Source organism: Glycine soja, chromosome 18 (assembly GCF_004193775.1).
Source record: "Glycine soja cultivar W05 chromosome 18, ASM419377v2, whole genome shotgun sequence".
Lineage (NCBI taxonomy): Eukaryota > Viridiplantae > Streptophyta > Magnoliopsida > Fabales > Fabaceae > Glycine > Glycine soja.
Genome location: NC_041019.1, coordinates 52084907 through 52105049, shown reverse-complemented (window position 1 = coordinate 52105049; position 20143 = coordinate 52084907). Strand labels below are relative to the sequence as shown.

Sequence of the window (20143 nt, the reverse complement as noted above, 5' to 3'; positions counted from 1 at the left end):
AGAGATCCCTTTTAGCACCAAATCTAACAACCTTCACTCCCTTTACCTTTAACCATAAAAAAAACACTCACAAGTCCATTTTGGGAACTATAATTGCCGCTAACGCTAACCTAGTTGCAACAATATTTTCAATGCTTTGTCAAACCAAGCAACTCAAAATCGTGAGCATTCCAAACCTCAAAATTTGTCGAAACTCTAAACCGTTTACATTTCAAGGACCGCAAAGGAGAAATAAAATAGCGAGCGAGCAGGATGAAAGGCATATACACCAAGGAAAATCATAATAATGGAAAAGAGGGAGAAGGGTGAGGGAGAGGGAGAAGATGTGGAGGAGGTAGGCGGGAGAGAAAAGGGAGAAGAAGATGGTGAGGGAGAAGGAGAAGAGGGAGAATGATGTGACATTGATGTGTTACTGATTAGGTATTGATAACATGACACTTTGTCTGCTTCGTCATCATTTAACGAAATGAAACTAACGACATGTATTAGATTGAAACATAAAAATATTTTAAATATATGCAAATGATCAAAAGTGAATTTTAGATAATAATTTAAAAATAGTCTATTTTTCAGGTATGATAAACTTATTTAAGTCAAATATAAATAACTTGATGTGAAGTGTAGATAAATATCCTATTATTAAAAACTATCAAGCTAATTTGTAGTGGAAGAATCAAACCTAACCTTTAGTGATGCTCACTCTTCCTCGTTAACATGGACAATTTCCTCACCTTGTGCGCCATAATGCCTCATCGTATATTAAGCACCCAAAAAAAGGTTCATTGTTTTTTCACTGTATTATAATTACTAAGTAATATTGGAACGTTAAGTTTATTATGAAATTATAATAATTACAAAAGTAAACTTGAATTTAAATCCATTTTTACTTAATGTAATATTAGGACATTGAGTTTCTTTATTTTTTTTACAATAACGAATAATAAAAATCAAAATTAATTCCTCATATAGGTCTCTATTAAAAAAAATCCTCATATATCTACTTTAATCTTCTCACCAGACACATTAATTATCAAGAAAATTTACTTCAATTAATTAAAAGCAATGCATAAATTATTGCAAATCCTCTTATATTATATTTAATTCTCACGTATATATACAAAAAAAACAGGCACATTAATTTTTTAAACATAAAAATAAAAAGTCTAAAGAACGTTACAACTTATGAGGTACAGGTTTTCCTTGTAATTCCGAGGAGAGCGAAGGGCAATCTGAATTGCCACTTTCCGTAAATCTACACCGTAGCCATTCGGACATATAAATAGCACGCAGTGAGAAACCATAGAAGCAGAAAGAGAAAGCTTCGTCCCCCACCTGAGGAAAAAAGAAACAGAAAAAGAAATTAAACATAAACACCATTTTTATTTTCATAAATATGGAATAGAAAAACGAAAGTTTTGGAAAAAGAAAAAAAACATTTTTTTCCCTTAGGGTTTGACTGAATTGCGACATCGTGTGTGCCCAAACAGTGGAATCACCGATTCCGTCAAGTTCGGTCCTCTGCAGGGAAAGATCTGTCCCCAATTGCCCGAAAGTCGCGGATTCTAGAGAGAGAAAGTGGGTGTCAGTAGACGCAGCTAGAGAGAGAAAATTAGATTATTTTTTTTGAACGTTGGGATCGGAGGGAATAAAATGTGGGTTTCTTGAATTTTGGAGGGATTTCGAGGTTCTGGTATTTCTGGGTATATTTGTTTTATCCAATGTTTGAAGCTTTTTTTTTTTAACAGTGAGTGTGATCTGAATTTTGTGATTTTTTGTAGGTGGTGAATTCTGGGGTGGTTGCATGCAATCTGGCGGAGGTGCCGGTGGTGGGCCCGGCCGGAAACCGGCGGGGCGGGCGCCATCGACGTCATCAGCGGCTGCATCGCCGTCTTCTTCGTCATCCGCGGCCTCACATTTGGAGTCATTGCAGCAGCAGCAGCAACAACAACAACAACAGCAGCAGATAGGTTCTAGGCAGGTGTGAATTTTGATTGGTTTAGCTGAATTTCTGTGAAAATTTGGTTGAATCGTGTTGTTGTTGACAAGTGATGGCAAGTGTGGTACCTGGTTTTGCTGCTAATTCAGATTTTGGAACACATGGGAGTGTGAAAAAATGGGTTGTGGTGGAATTTGCAATTAATGCACTTGGTGTTGGGGTTTAGTTGGTTAGTTTGTTGTGTTTGTGGTTATTTTTTTCCTTTTTTTTTTGTTGAACCAATTGAATTTCAGGCATTCAAGGATATGAAGACTGATGGAATCATTGAATCTGGAATTTTAATTTTTTTACTAACTGGTCCTTGCCTTTATTTTCTGTTGATGTGTGATGTTGAATTGTAGGCAAATTTGACTATTCTGCATGTTTTTTTTCCCTGCACTTTTCTCTGGAATTTCCTTTTAGATGTTGATGATGATTGATAATGAAGCATCAGGGTAATAAAACTTAGGTTTTTTGTTTTGGTTTAATGAACCCCCTCTTTTGCCTTTGTAACCTTCTCTCTTTTTAGGTGCTATTGTTGATTTTATACTCGTTGATTTACTACTTTGGATTATGAATTCTCCTTTGCTCTTTCTTTATCTCTTGAATCAATTGTACAAGACATTAATTAATTATGGATATTAACCAAACAAACAGTTGCAACTTGCGAAAAGGTGTTGATGATGATTGATAATGAAGCATCGGGGTAATAAAACCTGGGGTTATGTTCTGGCTTAATGGACCCCCTCTTTTGGCTTTCTATAACTCTCTTCTGGTGCTATTGTTGAAATTTATGCACCTTGATTTACTACTTTGGATTATGAATTCTCCCTTTGGTCTTTCTTTATCTCTTGAGTAAATGGTATAAGTTTAAAGATGTTGGTTAACTGTGGATTGTAACTAAACAAGCTACAGTTGCAACTTGCTAAAAAGTGTTATTTCGTCTACTTCTGTATATTGTTAATTTGTATTAACTGTTCTTGCTGCCTCTCTCTATTGTCTTACTTCTGTTATTATTAGTAAAATATAGGTGATGCCAATGATTGGTGTCGTCTGTATCTTGTTTTTTTTTTGTTTTTTGAGCAGTCGTCTGTATCTTGTTGACTTATAATTTTCTATCAAATGTAGTCTTAATAGAAAAATCATCATTGTATCAGCTTCTTTCTCAAAATGGTGTGATCATTAATATATAACTGATTTTCCTTATGATATATGGTCATGGTACTTTAGAATATGTCATAACTTATGACCATGGTGTCATCTCTGATTTCATGGTTATGTTACATCAGTATAGTTCAAAGTTTGTTTTTTCCTCTGTATTTTATTTTAGTAGTAGCCTGCACAAATCTCCTTCAAATTCCTGTCTTACTTTTCAAGATATGAATTATGAAGTCAAAAGTGGGGGTTGTTGGTCTTGGGAACCAATTTATCTTATGTTAGTATTTTGAAAAGTATTTGTGTACCTATGTGTGTCTTGATATCTGTGAAATTTGCATTGTGATCTTATAACAAGTTTTTATGTTATTATGGGCAATTATGTCTTGTTTTTTTGGTAACCTTTAACCATATCATTTGTCTTATGGAATGATGACTTCTATTCAATTATACACATATGCAGTCATTTCAACAGCAACTGCTTAGAAAACCTGAAGGGAGTGAAGCATTTTTGGCATATCAAGCTGGTCTTCAAGGAGTATTTGGGAGTAACAATTTCCCATCTAGTTCCATGCAGTTACCTCAGCAATCTCGAAAATTTGTTGATTTAGCTCAGCATGGCTCCAACCAGGTTCAAGGTGTTGAGCAGCAAATGCTAAATCCTGTACAAGCAGCATACTTTCAGTATGCTCTGCAGGCTTCGCAACAAAAGTCTGCTTTGGCAATGCAGTCACAGCAGCAACCTAAAGTGGGAATGCTGGGCCCTTCATCTGTAAAGGATCAGGAAATGAGAATGGGAAATTTGAAAATGCAGGATCTTATGTCCATGCAGGCAGTGAATCAGGTCCAAGCATCATCATCTAGAAATTCATCTGAACATTTTACTTGGGGGGAAAAGCGGGTAGAGCAAGGGCAGCAGCTAGCACCTGATCAGAAGAGTGAAGGAAATTCTTCAAGCCAGGGACCAGCTGTTGGAAACTTAATGCCTGGAAATATTATAAGACCTGTGCAAGCTCTGGCAACTCAGCAGAGCATCCCGAACACTATGAACAACCAGATTGCAATGGCTGCTCAGTTGCGGGCTATGCAAGCATGGGCACATGAACGAAATATTGATCTGTCACATCCTGCAAATGCTAACTTAATGGCTCAGCTCATTCCACTGATGCAATCAAGGATAGTTCAACAACCAAAGGCAAACGATACTAACTTAGGTGCAATGTCATCACCTGTCCCTGTTTCAAACCAACAGGTTACTTCTCCGGCAGTCGCAAGTGAGAGTTCAGCACATGCTAATTCATCTAGTGATGTGTCTGCACAATCTGGTTCTGCAAAAGCCAGGCAGACGGCTCCACCCAGCCATTTGAGTCCACCAATTAGTGCTGGTATAGCCAGTAGCTCTAGTGACATGGCAGCACAGCAATTCAGTCTTCATGGCAGAGACGCTCAAGGATCTTTGAAGCAATCAGTTCTAACCATAAATGGAATGCCTTCTGTGCATCCACAGCAGTCCTCTGCAAACATGAACTTAGGTGCAGATCATCCTCTGAATGTAAAAACTTCATCATCTGGTTCAGAACCAGCGAAAATGCAGTACATCAGACAACTAAGCCAATCTACTTCTCAGGCTGGAGGTCTGACAAATGAAGGTGGATCAGGAAATCACCCCAAAACTCAGGGGGGACCATCTCAGATGCCTCAACAACGAAATGGTTTTACCAAACAACAGCTTCATGTTCTTAAGGCACAAATACTAGCATTTAGGCGTCTGAAGGTTTAATCTCTGCTTCCTTCATTTTGTCTGCATCTGTCTGTCTGCCCACCTTACGTGTTTATTTATGTGTAGTGAAGATGTACTACATAATATTTAATGGAGACTGCGCTCACTGATATTCGTTTTTTTTTCTTCTGTTGGTTGATAGAAAGCAGAAGGTGCACTCCCCCAAGAACTTCTTCGGGCCATCATTCCACCACCTCTTGATTTGCAAGTGCAGCAGCCAATTCATTCTGAAGGAGCACAAAATCAGGAGAAATCTGCTGGAAATATTGTGGCAGAACACCCGAGGCAGAATGAGGTCAATGCCAAAGATTCACAGCCTATCTCATCCATTAATGGAAAGAACTCTTCAAAACAGGAAGTCTTTGTCAGAGATGAGAACTCCACTGTAACGGCAGTTCAGGTGCAAGGCACACCTCGTGTGACAAAGGAATCTGCTGGAAAGGAAGAGCAGCAGTCTGTTGCATGCTCTGCTAAGTCAGATCAGGAAAGTGAACATGGAATTGGCAGAACTCCTGTTAGAAATGAGTTAGTATTAGATAAGGGAAAAGCTGTTGCTGCTCCCCAGGCTTCAGTAAATGACGCAATGCAACTCAATAAACCTGCACAAGCAAGTGCTGTTTCCCAGACAAAGGATGTGGGATCCACCAGAAAATATCATGGACCCCTATTTGATTTTCCTTTCTTCACCAGAAAACATGATTCGTTTGGGTCATCAATGATGATCAACAACAATAATTTGTCATTGGCATATGATGTGAAAGAGCTTCTTTTTGAGGAAGGCATAGAGGTCCTTGGCAAGAGAAGGACAGAGAGTTTAAAGAAGATTGAAGGTTTATTGGCGGTAAACTTGGAGAGGAAAAGAATTAGGCCAGATCTTGTGTTGAGGTTGCAAATTGAAGAGAAAAAACTTCGCCTTTTAGATCTTCAGGCACGTTTAAGGGATGAGATTGATCAACAGCAACAAGAGATAATGGCAATGCCAGATAGGCCATACCGCAAGTTTGTTAGGTTATGTGAACGTCAGCGTATGGAACTTGCTAGACAAGTGCAGGCATCTCAGAGAGCTTTAAGGGAGAAGCAACTGAAATCTATATTTCAATGGCGCAAGAAGCTTCTTGAAACACACTGGGCCATTCGTGATGCCCGTACTGCTCGCAACAGGGGGGTGGCCAAATATCATGAAAGGATGTTGAGAGAGTTCTCAAAACGTAAGGATGATGACCGAAATAAAAGGATGGAAGCCTTAAAAAATAATGATGTTGACAGATATAGGGAGATGTTGCTGGAGCAGCAGACTAGCATCCAAGGTGATGCTGCAGAGAGATATGCTGTTCTTTCAACTTTCTTAACCCAGACTGAAGAGTATCTCCATAAATTAGGAAGTAAGATAACTGCTGCTAAGAATCAACAGGAAGTGGAAGAGGCAGCAAAAGCTGCTGCAGCTGCTGCACGATTGCAGGCATGCTTCATCATCTCCCCTCTCATTAAAATAAAAAGATAAAAAGCAAATTCCAGTGGCCTTGGAGAAAACCTTTATTTTTGTGTGCATTTTTTTTTAGTTTGTACAATTCATTTGAGGTTTCTGTTTTTAGATGTTTGCTAATTTACATTTTAACTTGTTTGAAATAATGTATTATTCATTGATCCATTTATATGTTTTATTACTAAAGGGTCTTTCTGAAGAAGAAGTCAGAGCGGCAGCAGCCTGTGCTGGAGAGGAAGTGATGATTAGAAATCGTTTTATGGAGATGAATGCTCCTAAAGACAATTCATCTGTCAGCAAGTGAGTGTTGCTCTTTTTTTTTTTTTTTTGTATTTTGAGTTTTATGCTTTTGGCATAATGATGCTCGAGGTCAGGTGTATTTTTACAGCCTGGTGTGTTGGCTCAAAATGTGCTAATTGCCTAATAATAATATTTATTGTAATTTTAATGCTTTGATATTGTTTATCTAAGTTATGATTTTTGTACATTTTGTTGGTTGTATAATAATACATCTGATATCTGATGATTAACATTATTGGCCACATACCAGGTATTACAGCCTTGCTCATGCTGTGAGTGAGAAGGTTGTATGCCAACCATCAATGTTACGGGCAGGAACACTAAGAGACTATCAACTTGTAGGTTGCTGAGTTTGATGAAATTGTCTGTAATTGCTTCTTGTTGTCTTTTGGAGTAAGGTTTTATGGATTTGACATGTTATTTTTGAAGGTTGGTTTGCAATGGATGCTTTCCTTGTATAACAACAAATTAAATGGAATTTTGGCAGATGAGATGGGTCTTGGCAAAACTGTACAGGTTAGTGTTATGTTTTGCTGTGTTGTTCTTTAACACGGGAAGAAAATCTGTTGTGTTCTTTTCCAACCGAGTGATTTTACACTTCATATTAAAGTTTGTTGCATCATGCGTAGGAGGTGTAAGAAGATTACTCCTTTTATTTTCATGATACTTACTGTGATGGTTATGTGAACCTCTGGAAAATTTAAATATTTTTTTCTCTGTCCAGGTTATGGCATTAATTGCATACTTGATGGAGTTTAAAGGAAACTATGGCCCACATCTTATAATAGTCCCAAATGCTGTTATGGTTAACTGGAAGGTGATCTTTCGACTCTTTCATTTCAGTAATATTTTCTTTGCGATTAAGTGTCCCTTTTAATCCAAAAACTTCTGTTCACCATGCAGAGTGAGTTGTATACTTGGCTACCGTCTGTGTCATGCATTTTTTATGCTGGAGGGAAGGATTACCGATCAAAATTATATTCACAAGTAAGTGTGCCACAGCTTATTGACTTACACTATTATGTGTAATTTAATGTTCAATGCTGAGTTTTCTTTTGTGTTATATTTGCAGGAGATTATGGCTATGAAATTTAATGTCCTGGTGACTACTTATGAGTTCATCATGTATGACCGGGCAAGGCTTTCAAAAATTGATTGGAAGTATATCATAATTGATGAAGCACAGAGAATGAAGGATAGAGATTCAGTTCTAGCTCGTGATCTTGATAGATATCGTTGTCAAAGGCGCCTGCTTCTGACAGGAACACCTTTGCAGGTCTGTTTTGCTTTGGCACAATTTGCATTGTTGCTGTAGTTTCCTCTGTACTCATAATGTCTTCTATGATCCAATTTAACCAAACGTCACGTTTCTTGAAGTTTGCAGCTTCCTGTTTTGTTTCACAGCTTGTTCTTCCCTTGGTAACTATTAGAGATATTAAAATCATTTATGTGCCTTCACCTAACAGCTTTAGCTTTATGAAGACTCTCTTTACCTTGAAACATGTATCATATCCTTGGTCTAATAACATATTTATCTATGGATCATTTACTTTTCTGTCATAAAATACTATTATAAAGACTATTAAGACTTTTCATTAAAGCTTGAATGTTGTTAATTCAATTACAGGTTGAAATCTTGAATTATGCCCCTTGTGTTGTAACCATAACCTTTGGTCAACTATATATCATATTATGCTAGTTGTGTTCATTTTGTTGTTGTCGCTGGAATGTAGTCAAAGTTCTCTGACTAATAATTCATGCCTTTCTTCGTAAAATACATGTTATTATATTGACTCATGTTCTATATTTTAATGTAGGTGTCACATTGTCAATTGATAAATCATTTATGTACATGGTGCAGTAAATATCTTGATAAAATTTATTAATGGTGCAATTTTCTCTGCAGAATGATTTGAAGGAACTGTGGTCGCTTTTAAATTTACTTCTTCCAGAGGTTTTTGACAATAAGAAAGCCTTTAACGATTGGTTTTCAAAGCCATTTCAAAAGGAAGGTCCCACTCAAAATACAGAGGATGATTGGCTTGAGACTGAGAAAAAAGTTATCATTATCCACCGTCTTCATCAGATTCTTGAGCCTTTCATGCTCAGGCGTCGTGTTGAAGATGTTGAGGGTTCACTACCACCAAAGGTTTGATTATGACTCTTCCTCAACCTTTTGCTCTTTATCTGGTGGCACAATCCTAATATATGTGCTGCATTGCAGGTCTCTATAGTTTTACGATGTAAGATGTCAGCTGTCCAGAGTGCCATTTATGACTGGGTCAAATCAACTGGTACCCTTCGTCTTGATCCTGAGGGTGAGAACAGTAAGATTCAAAAGAATCCTCATTACCAGGCAAAAGAGTACAAGACTTTAAATAACAGATGTATGGAGCTACGTAAAACTTGCAATCATCCATCTCTGAATTACCCATTACTTGGTGAATTATCTACAAATTCAATTGTAAAATCTTGTGGGAAATTGTGGATCCTGGATAGGATCCTTATAAAGCTTCAAAGAACTGGTCATCGGGTTTTGCTGTTTAGTACCATGACAAAACTTCTAGACCTCTTGGAAGACTACCTGAATTGGCGAAGACTTGTGTACAGAAGAATTGATGGGACAACTAATTTGGATGACCGTGAATCGGCCATAATGGACTTTAATAGCCCTGATTCCGACTGTTTCATCTTCTTGCTTAGTATTCGAGCTGCCGGGAGAGGCCTTAACCTTCAGTCTGCTGACACAGTTGTCATTTATGATCCTGACCCAAACCCTAAAAATGAGGAGCAGGCTGTGGCCAGAGCTCATCGTATTGGACAGAAAAGAGAAGTCAGAGTTATCTACATGGAAGCTGTTGTTGACAAAATCTCTAGCCATCAGAAGGAAGATGAATTGAGAAGTGGAGGCACTGTTGATATGGAGGATGAACTTGTGGGTAAGGATCGCTATATAGGATCCATTGAGAGCCTCATAAGGAACAATATTCAACAATATAAGATAGATATGGCCGATGAGGTTATCAATGCTGGACGTTTCGATCAAAGGACAACACATGAAGAGAGGCGTTTGACCTTAGAGACATTGTTACATGATGAAGAACGGTATCAAGAAAATGTCCATGATGTTCCTTCTCTTCAGGAGGTAAATCGCATGATTGCTAGGAGTGAAGAGGAAGTTGAATTGTTTGATCAAATGGATGAAGAACTGGATTGGCCTGAGGACGTGATGCAACATGATGAGGTTCCTGAGTGGCTCCGAGCCAATACAAGAGAAGTGAATGCTGCTATTGCTGCTTTATCTAAAAGACCATCAAAGAACACTTTATTGGGTGGTAGTATTGGCATGGAATCCAGTGAGGTGGGTTCTGAAAGGAGAAGGGGACGGCCCAAGGGAAAAAAGCATCCTAATTATAAAGAGTTGGAAGATGAAAATGGAGAGTATTCTGAAGCAAATTCTGAAGACAGAAATGAAGATTCTGCACAAGAAGGGGAAAATGGAGAGTTTGAAGATGATGGGTATAGTGGGGCTGATGGAAATCGATTGGAAGAGGATGGTCTAACTTCTGATGCTGGATATGAAATTGCCCTTTCTTCAGAAAATGCTAGAAATAATCATGTGGTTGAAGAAGCTGGTTCCTCAGGATCATCCTCCGACAGTCAAAGATTGACAAAGACAGTTTCACCATCAGTTTCTTCCAAAAAATTTGGCTCCCTCTCTGCATTGGATGCCAGGCCAGGCTCCATTTCGAAAATTATGGTACACATATTTTCTTTGTATTTTGAATATTTTATTATTGTGTTGGGGGCTGTCTTTGTTCTATTTCATTCTGATTAAATATCTTCTGATAACTTTTGCTAGGGAGATGAGTTAGAGGAAGGGGAAATTGTAGTATCTGGTGATTCTCACATGGATCATCAACAGTCAGGTAGTTGGATTCATGATCGTGATGAAGGTGAAGATGAACAAGTTTTGCAGAAACCAAAGATTAAGCGTAAGCGTAGTCTTCGTGTTCGTCCCCGCCATGCCATGGAAAGGCCCGAGGACAAGTCTGGCAGTGAGATGATTTCTCTTCAACGTGGAGAATCATCTGTTTTGGCAGATTATAAATATCAAATTCAAAAAAGGATTGATCCAGAATCAAAATCTTTTGGAGACTCCAATGCCAGCAAGCATGATAAGAATGAAGCATCACTAAAAAATAAGCAAAAGTTACCTTCAAGGAAAATAGCTAATTCATCCAAATTGCATGGATCACCTAAGTCTAATCGTTTGAATTGCACATCTGCTCCTTCAGAGGATGGCAATGAACACCCCACAGAAAGTTGGGAGGGGAAGCATCTCAATCCAAATGGATCTTCAGCTCATGGGACTAAGACAACCGAAATCATCCAGAGAGGAGTATGTGCCATTATGTGATCATTGTTGTCTTATTTTCTGCCTATTATGGTTTTATGTTTTTCATGCCTCACTGCATGTTATAGGACTGCAAGCAAGAACCATTATTAATCTCAAGCGTAATTAAGATAAAATATTAATATTAATACAACAGGATCTGCTTAAAGGTTTTTTCACCAGCTGCAATCCTGAAGATATTACTTTCTTTGTTCTGTTTTTACCTAAAACTTTCTGTTGGTTATGTGGATTTAATCTCAACTCCATTCCGTGTTAAATAAACCATGTTGGGAATGTTTCCTGTAGTTTTTTGCCTGCCTGTTCTGTGTAAGTGTATGAACCCACAATTTGTTCACATGCAGTGCAAAAATGTAATTAGCAAGCTCCAAAGGAGAATAGACAAGGAAGGCCATCAAATTGTACCTTTGCTAACAGATTTGTGGAAGAGGATGGAGAATTCTGGGCATGCAGGTGGATCTGGGAACAATCTGTTGGATTTACGGAAGATTGACCAGCGGATTGATAGAATGGATTATAGCGGAGTAATGGAGCTTGTGTTTGATGTACAGTTCATGTTGAGGGGTGCAATGCATTTCTATGGATACTCATATGAGGTGAAATTTCTTATCAGTGTTATTGCATAAAATGATGGAAACATACACTGAACTTGTTGTATTTGGAAAATTAATTAGTGTCAAAAGACAACTTGGCATATGTTTAGGTATATAGCATGTTTGATTTTCTGTTCAAAGGACCTGAAATTGATAGACTAGGATTGTTCATATGATCTCCATTTTTGTAACTATTAAAAGTTCTGAGTGATCATTATTTGCAGGTAAGAACTGAAGGAAGGAAGGTCCATGATCTCTTCTTTGATATTTTGAAAATTGCGTTTCCGGATACAGACTTTGGAGAAGCAAGAGGTGCACTATCTTTCTCCAGCCAAGCTCCTGCCGGTACTGCAGCATCCCCAAGGCAAGGGACAGTTGGCCCTAGCAAAAGGCACAGAATGACCAATGATGCGGAAACTGATCCATGCCCTTCACAAAAGCTGTCACAAAGCGGATCAACTTCTAATGGCGAAAATGCCAGGTTCAAAGGTCATTTGCCACAGAAGAACTCAAGAACCGGAAGCAGCAGTGCACGTGAACAACCTCAGCAGGATAACCCTCCACTGCTTGCTCATCCAGGTCAATTGGTTGTGTGCAAGAAGAAAAGAAATGACAGGGACAAATCATTGGGGAAGGGTAGGACTGGATCAACTGGTCCTATTTCTCCACCTAGTGCTATAAGAAGTCCAGGGTCAGGTTCAACCCCAAAGGATGCTAGACTGGCTCAACAGGGAAGGGGTAGCCAGCCATCTCAACACTCAAATGGGTCTGGTGGGTCAGTTGGTTGGGCAAACCCTGTAAAGCGTTTGAGAACAGATTCTGGTAAGAGGAGACCAAGCCATATGTAGATTTTTCATGGAGACAAAAGGATGGTATATAATGGAGATATTATTGGTACTAGTTTTTCAGGAAGAATTTTAGTGGCCCTTGCCTTTGATAGGGTTTAGCCCATACTGTTAATATAGAGTTAGTTCTTCCATTGTATTTTATAGCTACCTCAAATCAATGGGTTAAATTACAATTGTCTCCATTTTTTTCTTTGGATATCTGCATCTTGCAGGAATTGCTTTTCTTTATGTAGCTGCTGAATCTCTTGTATAGTAACTTCTTGGTTCATAGTAGTCCATACAAGGATTAATCTCTATAAGGTAGTAGTTACCTCTTCCAAATGATTATATCAAATGCATAAACTATGAACCTTTGATTTTTTTTTTTTTTTTTGGGGTGAAAGCTGTGAACCTTTGTTGTGTCTAAGCTGGGAAAAAACAATAGTTTTTCCCCCCAATAATAATGAGGTTTATGAACCTTTGATTTTTCCAGAACTGTCAACAGGGGAGTGTATTTTCTGAAAAAGGACATTTTTGGAAAACAAATTGAAAAGAGTGTGTAAGCAAAGAGAAGTGGATCTAGCAACTGTCTTACATTTTTGTCTAGAGTAAATTGTTAATATCATTGCATCATGTAAATACTAAATATACGTTGATACTAAGGCAGAATGTTTACCTACGTGAGCATCATGTAAATACTAAATATACGTTAATATCATTGCATCATGTCAAAGTGCCTTTTGCATGTATTTAACCATTTTTCATCGTGTTTCAACTACACTAGAGCATCGATCAAACTTTGAAGGTCTTGGACCATGGTTCACTTGAAGTACGCTAGAGTCAACACTCATAGTCATAGGGAGATCAATCCTAAAAATAGCAGTAATTTCTGATTTGTTAGCAATCCATCTCGGACACATCATCCTAGTTCTTCTCAGACAGATATCTGTAGGAATTTGGTACATTCAATTCACACTACTATGGTTATAAGTTAATGGATGATGGAGGTCATCCATGATAACCATGCACCACTTGATTCCCTAGCAAGCTTTTGAGTTCATATGATTCCAGGAAGGTTTGCTGTAAGCAATTATTCTAATGGATCAAGAAAATGAGCATTGAGAGTTGTTATGGTGTCCAAACCTGGACAAAGCTCCCAAAATGCACATCCAAAAGGAGACGGAATCAAGTTTGGTTATTTCCTTTTCAAATGCAGAAACCAGTATGCTGATCTTAACTAAGCTTTCCCTAAGGATCATGGTGAAAAAAATCTTGTGGAAAATAGAGAATGTGTACTGACTATACCAATCTTAACAAAACTTGCCCTAAGGATAATTTTCCTTTGCCTAACATTGTTAGATCGATAGATGATTCCTCAATTTATTTATTGTTTTCGATTATGGATGGGGGACAGTTCTACTACAACAAAATGATCCTGTGGTGAAGGATATACATCCATAAACGAAAACAATTATTCTTCAATAACTAAAATATATATCCATAAACAAAAAAACAATATGGTCGATACACATTCTCAACGTCTAATGAGGGGGAGGGGGAAAGTTTTACTACAACAAAATGATTCCTACGTTGGCCATATTATTATCCTATATATCTACTATTGTGATGCCTTTGGAGGGTCCCATGTGTTTGATGTGTTCTCTCAATCTACTCTAATAAATATGAAACGCTATGAACCCTTGACCCAAAGCCATTGTACAATTAAAATTAAACTTATTATTAAGGGTCTGTTTAGGGTGGTTGTGAGTTTTTAATTTTTAATTTTTAATTTTTAAATGTAATTTTAAAAACAAAGCATGTTTGATAAAAATGAAGTTGAAATGATTTTTTAATTATTTTTGAAATATTTTTACACTTATTTTCAAAATAAAAAAATGTTTTATAAAGTTGGTTTAGTTAAAAAAAAACATATTTTTCTCACATTTGAAAATTGCACTTTTTGCTGTCACCACACCACCATTGCTACTACTAATGCTGCTCTCACCACTATCGCTACTACCTCTACCACTGCTACCACCACACCCTTCATTGACATCGTCATTGTCACCACCACTAACACCAATACCACCTTTGTCATCGCCACCAACATTATCACAACTACTACCACCATCATTTGTTGTCGACAGCAACACCACTACCACCATCGTCATTATCATCACCAACATTACTACTACCATCACCGCCACCACTATTACCACTACTGCTATCCCAATATCACCTCTATCATTGCTACCACTAGTTACCACCATCGATACCACAATTGTCGTCGCCACTAACATTACTACCACCACTAACACTACTATCGTCATTGCCACCACTGCTACCACCACCGCCAATACTACCTGTCACTTCATCACCATCACCAACGTTGCTGTCACAACCACCACTACCTCTGTCACCACCATCACCACCCACCACCACCACCACCAATGCCACCAACATCGTCGTTGTCATTGTCACTACTACTACCATCGCTTCAACCATCAATACCACCTCTGTCACTGTCATCATTGGCTGCCACCACCACCATTGTCATTGACACCATCGTTGCCACCTCTATTTTCACTACAACCACTATTGATATCTCTACCGTCGATTCTGCTAACACCACCACCATCATCATTGTTGTTACCCTCACACAAAAACATTCTTAAAGTGATTTTAATATAATATGAAACTTTTAAAATGAGTTTATTTTGAAATTAATCATATTTTAAAACTTGATTTTAAAATTTTTTGAAACTAAAACTAAAAATTAGTTATTTTTAAGAATTTCGAAACTTAAACCTAAAAATCACCCCAAACAAAACCTAAACCAATACAGTTTTGTTACAAATAGGTACAAAAAATATTATATATCTATATCTTAGCTATAAAATTTATAAATTTAATATACACTGATTTATACGGTTCAACCAATGACTTGCTGATTTGACAATTGATCTATTAATCTTGTACCTCAACTTGGATCGATGACTAATCCAATTCTAATAACACTGACAATGAGTGCCAAGGGTTCCAACAACTTTATTACGCCAAGTATAGTTCTCTACTATAAGGTTCTAAGCACTTTAAACACCTTAAATTAAGGTTCAGACAACTCAGGTATGTCTTAGAATTTTATTTGAACGTTTTCTTCATTACATGATTAAATCACGTTTTCTTTGCCCAACTTTGATTAACAATATAATAAAACATAACAATTAAACCTTAGAGTAAATTAAATTAACCCAAATTACAATGAATATTTTACAACACCGTTACATCCCAGTTACAAACATAATCTGTTATAGTAGGACGAAATATTCTCCCACTAAACATGGTTTGCTTTTGAGCTACGGAATTTGTTGTAAGCATGATGATAAACTAAATTGTTCAGCGCCAATTCTTGCTCTTGATTTGTTGGCTACAATTACTAATGTTAAGCACACAAAATTAATGGTAACGATGCTTTTATTGTGGGCCACATTATAGAAGTTGTTACCCTTTTAGCATTTTGATTTAGCTTGATGGAGCACGAGACCTTGTTAATTACTATATTGACACAATCATCAGTGACTCGTGGATTGGGTTTGCATTGAGACTATTTCCTGATCAGTTTCAAAAGGTTCTACACAAAATTGTATTCACCACTAAGTATACTCTTTTTTTATTTTTTATTTTTTGCTGCAAAAGTCACTAGACAATGAATAGTTTAGACAGAAAAGAACAAGAATCATTGTCATTCTTTGGTCACAAACAACATTAGTTGATGAGTTATTTATTTTTCTTATTAGATTTATACGAATTGGACGTCTATCAAAAGCAAACCATGACTGATTGTCAAGGTTAATGAGAATATTCTGTATATCTTTAACTTATATAATACTTTGTCCAAATTACTTAGTCAACGGGGGGATTCATAGTTTTACACTTTAATTTTTTTTCCTTCTATTTAAAAGGTTATTAGTTTGGGAAGTGAATAGGATTAAGTTACTAGAGACATAAGAAATTAACATTGTATTCACACACAAAAGAAAGTAACATTGTGGATCCGGATTTTTAAGATGGTTAACCTTTTTTAGCATAACATTTCGAATTATGTGATGAAACGATCTTTTTAAAATCAGTGAGTGTCCACATTACCAAATCTATTTCAATAATTTTTTATCATATTTCTCTTTATTTTAATCAAATTAATAATTTCGATAAATTTTAATTAAATAAAAGTGACAATACATTTGCTAATGATTTAGTGAGAACAAGAATCGTTGTCATCGATCACTGGCTAGCATTGTCTTTCTCTGGTATTAGGTTAATTCCATGTTACACTTACCAAGGAGGGCCTGTTTATTCTATTCCAGTAATCAATTCCCCACATGTTCCAATGTAAAATCTGTCGCCGAGACTAATTTAAGCCCTCGAGTACTTTCAACATTTCAAAATTACTTATATTAAAAATCAATTTTATTCAACTTAAACAAACAAGCACCAAATAAGGGAGACTAAATAAATAGAGTAAGATTCACATCATTTAATGGAACAAACATGAATCACCCAATACAAAGAGTGTTATTTATACACTGTATGCTAGCATTGTTGATTAAATTACCATGGCTAAACAGCACAATCACTTGAAAGTGCTAAACATGAAATATGATTGCATCAGGAAAATCAATGGTACTTTATTTACAGCGACTGGGAAACTAGAAGGAAGGGGAATTTCCCCCCTTATCCATAATAAGTTCACATGTGGTGAGATGAATTAACAGAACTAGAAGAAGAACATCATGTACAGATAAAATACAAAGTTAAGAACAGGACATGCATGCAAAGCTAGGGGTCTGCTTTACCAACAACCTGTTCATCACTAGAGTCATATTCATCTTCACTCATCTCCTCATCGCTGGATTTCTCTTCTGTGGCTTCCCCTATGTCTTCAGGTTTAGCATACTTTTCACAGTACTCTGACATCGAAGCCAATGACACATCAGTCAAGTATGAATTAAATAAATAAAAAAAACCTGATTGCTTCTGAAATAAAACCCAGAAATTGGTTCTCAGAAGAATTCAAGCCTAGATTTTAAAAAACTATTAAAGTGATGTTGTCTATAACAAGTTAGATAAAGAAGAATATTTTTGGATATCTAATGATGTGCGGAATAAAATGAAATGAAATAGAATAAAGTTACCATTTCATTGTCCATAGATAGATAACAAGGCATTGGATGGAATGAATAAAATGCATTCCATTAGGTTTAGTTCCATTCCATCCTATTTTTTATATCACCACAAAAATTGTTACTGAACCAAAATTTCTTGTGTTCTTATAACACAGAAGTTCTACTAAATGATTGTCCTGTTAAGCTACTCCATCCTTACTCGTTTCTATGCCTCACTTTTATGCCATGGATTTGATGGTATCATAAAAGACAGTAACATGATATTGGTAGCAGATGTCAACGAAGTCGATTCCATCAGCAGATAAGACCTTAAATGTTAAAGTTCATAATGCAGTTAATAGAAGAAGAGCAGCAATTTGTGTTAATAATCTAAATAAGATAATCAAATGAGGTTAAGAATTATTAAAATTGAAGTTCTTATAATTGTTTGAGTGTTTTGAGTGAATGCATGCACACGCACTGACACATTCAAGCAGTTATTCACATCCAATTTGGTTAGTGATGGCAGTCTACATCTACTACCCAGAGGTCAAAAATGTTTATTCAAGTGTCCCTCTTGGTTTAGAATTTGATTGTGGCTGACAAAGGAAGATCAAAATAAAAAAACTGCAAAGAAAACATAGCAAGTCTGTGATGCAGACGTAGGAGGAGTGCACATAAACTAATTCATATTTAGAAAATGAAAAACAGGAAAGGATCAATACCTTTAACCCTTTGTTCATAACTTGGTCGATCACGCATCATTAAAGCTGCAGCTTCTCCATTCAAGGGGTCTGATGGATTGGGATACAGCAGAAGTTGAGGTAGAAACACCTCAAACACATTAACAAGATCTGGAACAAAGTAGATTTTGGCATATGAACCAAAACAAAAATGTCAAAATATAAAACATTGAACAAAACCACAAATGTTCCTCAGAAAATTTAATGAATTTCATTACCAAACATGGGACTCCAGGTTTGATTGATAACATCCAGACAAACTGATCCTGACCTGAAATTAATGTTATCCAAGATGATCAGATCAGACGCACCGACACACAATTATTCTTATATCTAATACACATGTAAACTACTCAATACAGACAATTTTCAGAGCATTACTACTATGTGCTTACATCTCATCAACATTTGGGTGATAGATCTTGTTGATAAAGCCAATGGAAGGAGATTTGTAAGGATAAGCATCCGGCAACTCAACTCTTACTTTCCACACACCACCATGATAAGGACCTGCCAAAAGCCAAAAGCCATCAAACGGATAAAAAAATACTATTGAAAAAGGAAGGTACATGATACAGAAATATTGAAAAGGATATCAAAACAGGACAAATCAACAATTAAAGGTGAAATCAGCAACTATGATGTTAAATTTGTTACAGCTAAAAAACCAACAAAAGTTCTAGCTCAAAGCCTCAAACCGATCCTTTTCCAGCTAGAAATCAGTTCTATATCCAGACTAAGAATTCCACAGCAAGCAAAGGAGAAATCAATAAGAAAGTAACAAAAATTTCTTTGCAAATTAAAAAACCAAACACAAAATATTGTTCTTCCCAAATCTATTTATAGAATCTGCAGAAAACACATAGCAATCAACACAATAAACAGAAAAAAGGTATCAATACCATCCTGCAGCTACACAAATCTAAGTCCACCAAGGTCAAATAGCTATCTCCACCACATAAAAAAAATGAAAAAACCACCAAATAAAAGGCAAAGACACACAAAAGCAAAGCATCTAACTTCATCAGAAGCACCAAAGCAAAAAAACAAAGAAAGAGAGAGGAAAGGGAACTCACTGTCATTGGGTCCATGAAATTGCACATAAAATTCTTGCATTCCATCATTAATCATCTCCACCTTGTAATCACTCATCATCCTACGGAAAACAAAAGACAAAGAGGACCCAGAATCAGGAACAGAAAGGGAAGAGACCCCATTAACAAAAAGATTGAAACTTTGATGAATTGAGAGAGAGAGAAAGGATTAACAGTTTCATCAAGTCCATCTCTCGGCGCTTGCTTGGGGAAGACATGTTTCTCTGTGTGTGTTTTGGTTGGTCCCTTGCTTTGCCTTTTCTTCTCTTTAGCCTTTTCCTTTGGCAAGTGGAGAGAGAGAGAGAGAGAGAGAGTTGGGATTGGAGACTCTTGTGCAGCTGAAAGGAAGTAGAATTTGGTTCAGGCAGCAATCAGCACAACTAGGAGATAACAACAATAATAGTAATAATAATAATAATAATTATAAAAGTGAACTAATGAACCATGAAATTGATAAATATCTTATATTAATAAGATAGATAATTAAAAAAACTTAATTTATATAATATAAAATAATTTTATATTATTATTTTATTTTATAATAAATTTATCCTATATGATAAATTATAATTCAACTTCTCTAAATCAAGAAACATGCAGTTTAAATGAGATAAAAT

The 20143-nt window shown here is 36.5% G+C and overlaps 2 protein-coding genes across 6 annotated transcripts; one reads left to right on the top strand and one right to left on the bottom strand.

Annotated features, from left to right (window-relative positions):
- Positions 1-1295: 1295 nt before the first annotated feature.
- LOC114395912 (ATP-dependent helicase BRM-like) lies at positions 1296-12875 on the top strand. Of its 5 annotated transcripts, none has more exons than XM_028357784.1 (15): positions 1296-1575; positions 1779-1978; positions 3594-4904; positions 5053-6369; positions 6581-6693; positions 6944-7031; positions 7123-7209; positions 7418-7510; positions 7597-7680; positions 7766-7969; positions 8600-8842; positions 8918-10453; positions 10556-11095; positions 11452-11703; positions 11925-12548. In XM_028357784.1, the coding sequence occupies exons 2-15, from the start codon at positions 1802-1804 to the stop codon at positions 12546-12548; spliced, it is 6669 nt and encodes a 2222-aa protein (XP_028213585.1). In that variant the 5' UTR covers positions 1296-1575; positions 1779-1801. The 5 variants fall into 5 exon arrangements, with proteins under 5 accessions (XP_028213585.1, XP_028213582.1, XP_028213583.1 ...); XM_028357781.1 differs by having other exon boundaries at positions 1296-1684; XM_028357782.1 differs by having other exon boundaries at positions 1296-1690.
- Positions 12876-17037: 4162 nt separating this feature from the next.
- On the bottom strand, positions 17038-19919 carry LOC114397728 (ubiquitin-conjugating enzyme E2 4-like). The gene is made up of 6 exons (XM_028359911.1): positions 19701-19919; positions 19509-19588; positions 18828-18942; positions 18651-18703; positions 18415-18543; positions 17038-17494 (listed from the first exon to the last, which is right to left on the bottom strand). The coding sequence occupies exons 1-6, from the start codon at positions 19742-19744 to the stop codon at positions 17364-17366; spliced, it is 552 nt and encodes a 183-aa protein (XP_028215712.1). The 5' UTR covers positions 19745-19919; the 3' UTR covers positions 17038-17363.
- Positions 19920-20143: the final 224 nt, after the last annotated feature.

Excerpts from the sequence above, each read along its gene's own strand:
- LOC114397728 (XM_028359911.1), bottom strand. The coding sequence starts at position 19,744 with ATGTCTTCCCCAAGCAAGCGCCGAGAGATGGACTTGATGAAACT. Across the intron at positions 19,589-19,700 it reads GAGATGGACTTGATGAAACT|GATGATGAGTGATTACAAGG; the intron begins GTTAATCCTTTC and ends TGTTTTCCGTAG. Across the intron at positions 18,943-19,508 it reads ATTTCATGGACCCAATGACA|GTCCTTATCATGGTGGTGTG; the intron begins GTGAGTTCCCTT and ends GGCTTTTGGCAG.
- LOC114395912 (XM_028357785.1), top strand. The coding sequence starts at position 1,802 with ATGCAATCTGGCGGAGGTGCCGGTGGTGGGCCCGGCCGGAAACCGGCG. Across the intron at positions 7,032-7,122 it reads CACTAAGAGACTATCAACTT|GTTGGTTTGCAATGGATGCT; the intron begins GTAGGTTGCTGA and ends TTATTTTTGAAG. Across the intron at positions 7,970-8,599 it reads TGACAGGAACACCTTTGCAG|AATGATTTGAAGGAACTGTG; the intron begins GTCTGTTTTGCT and ends TTTTCTCTGCAG.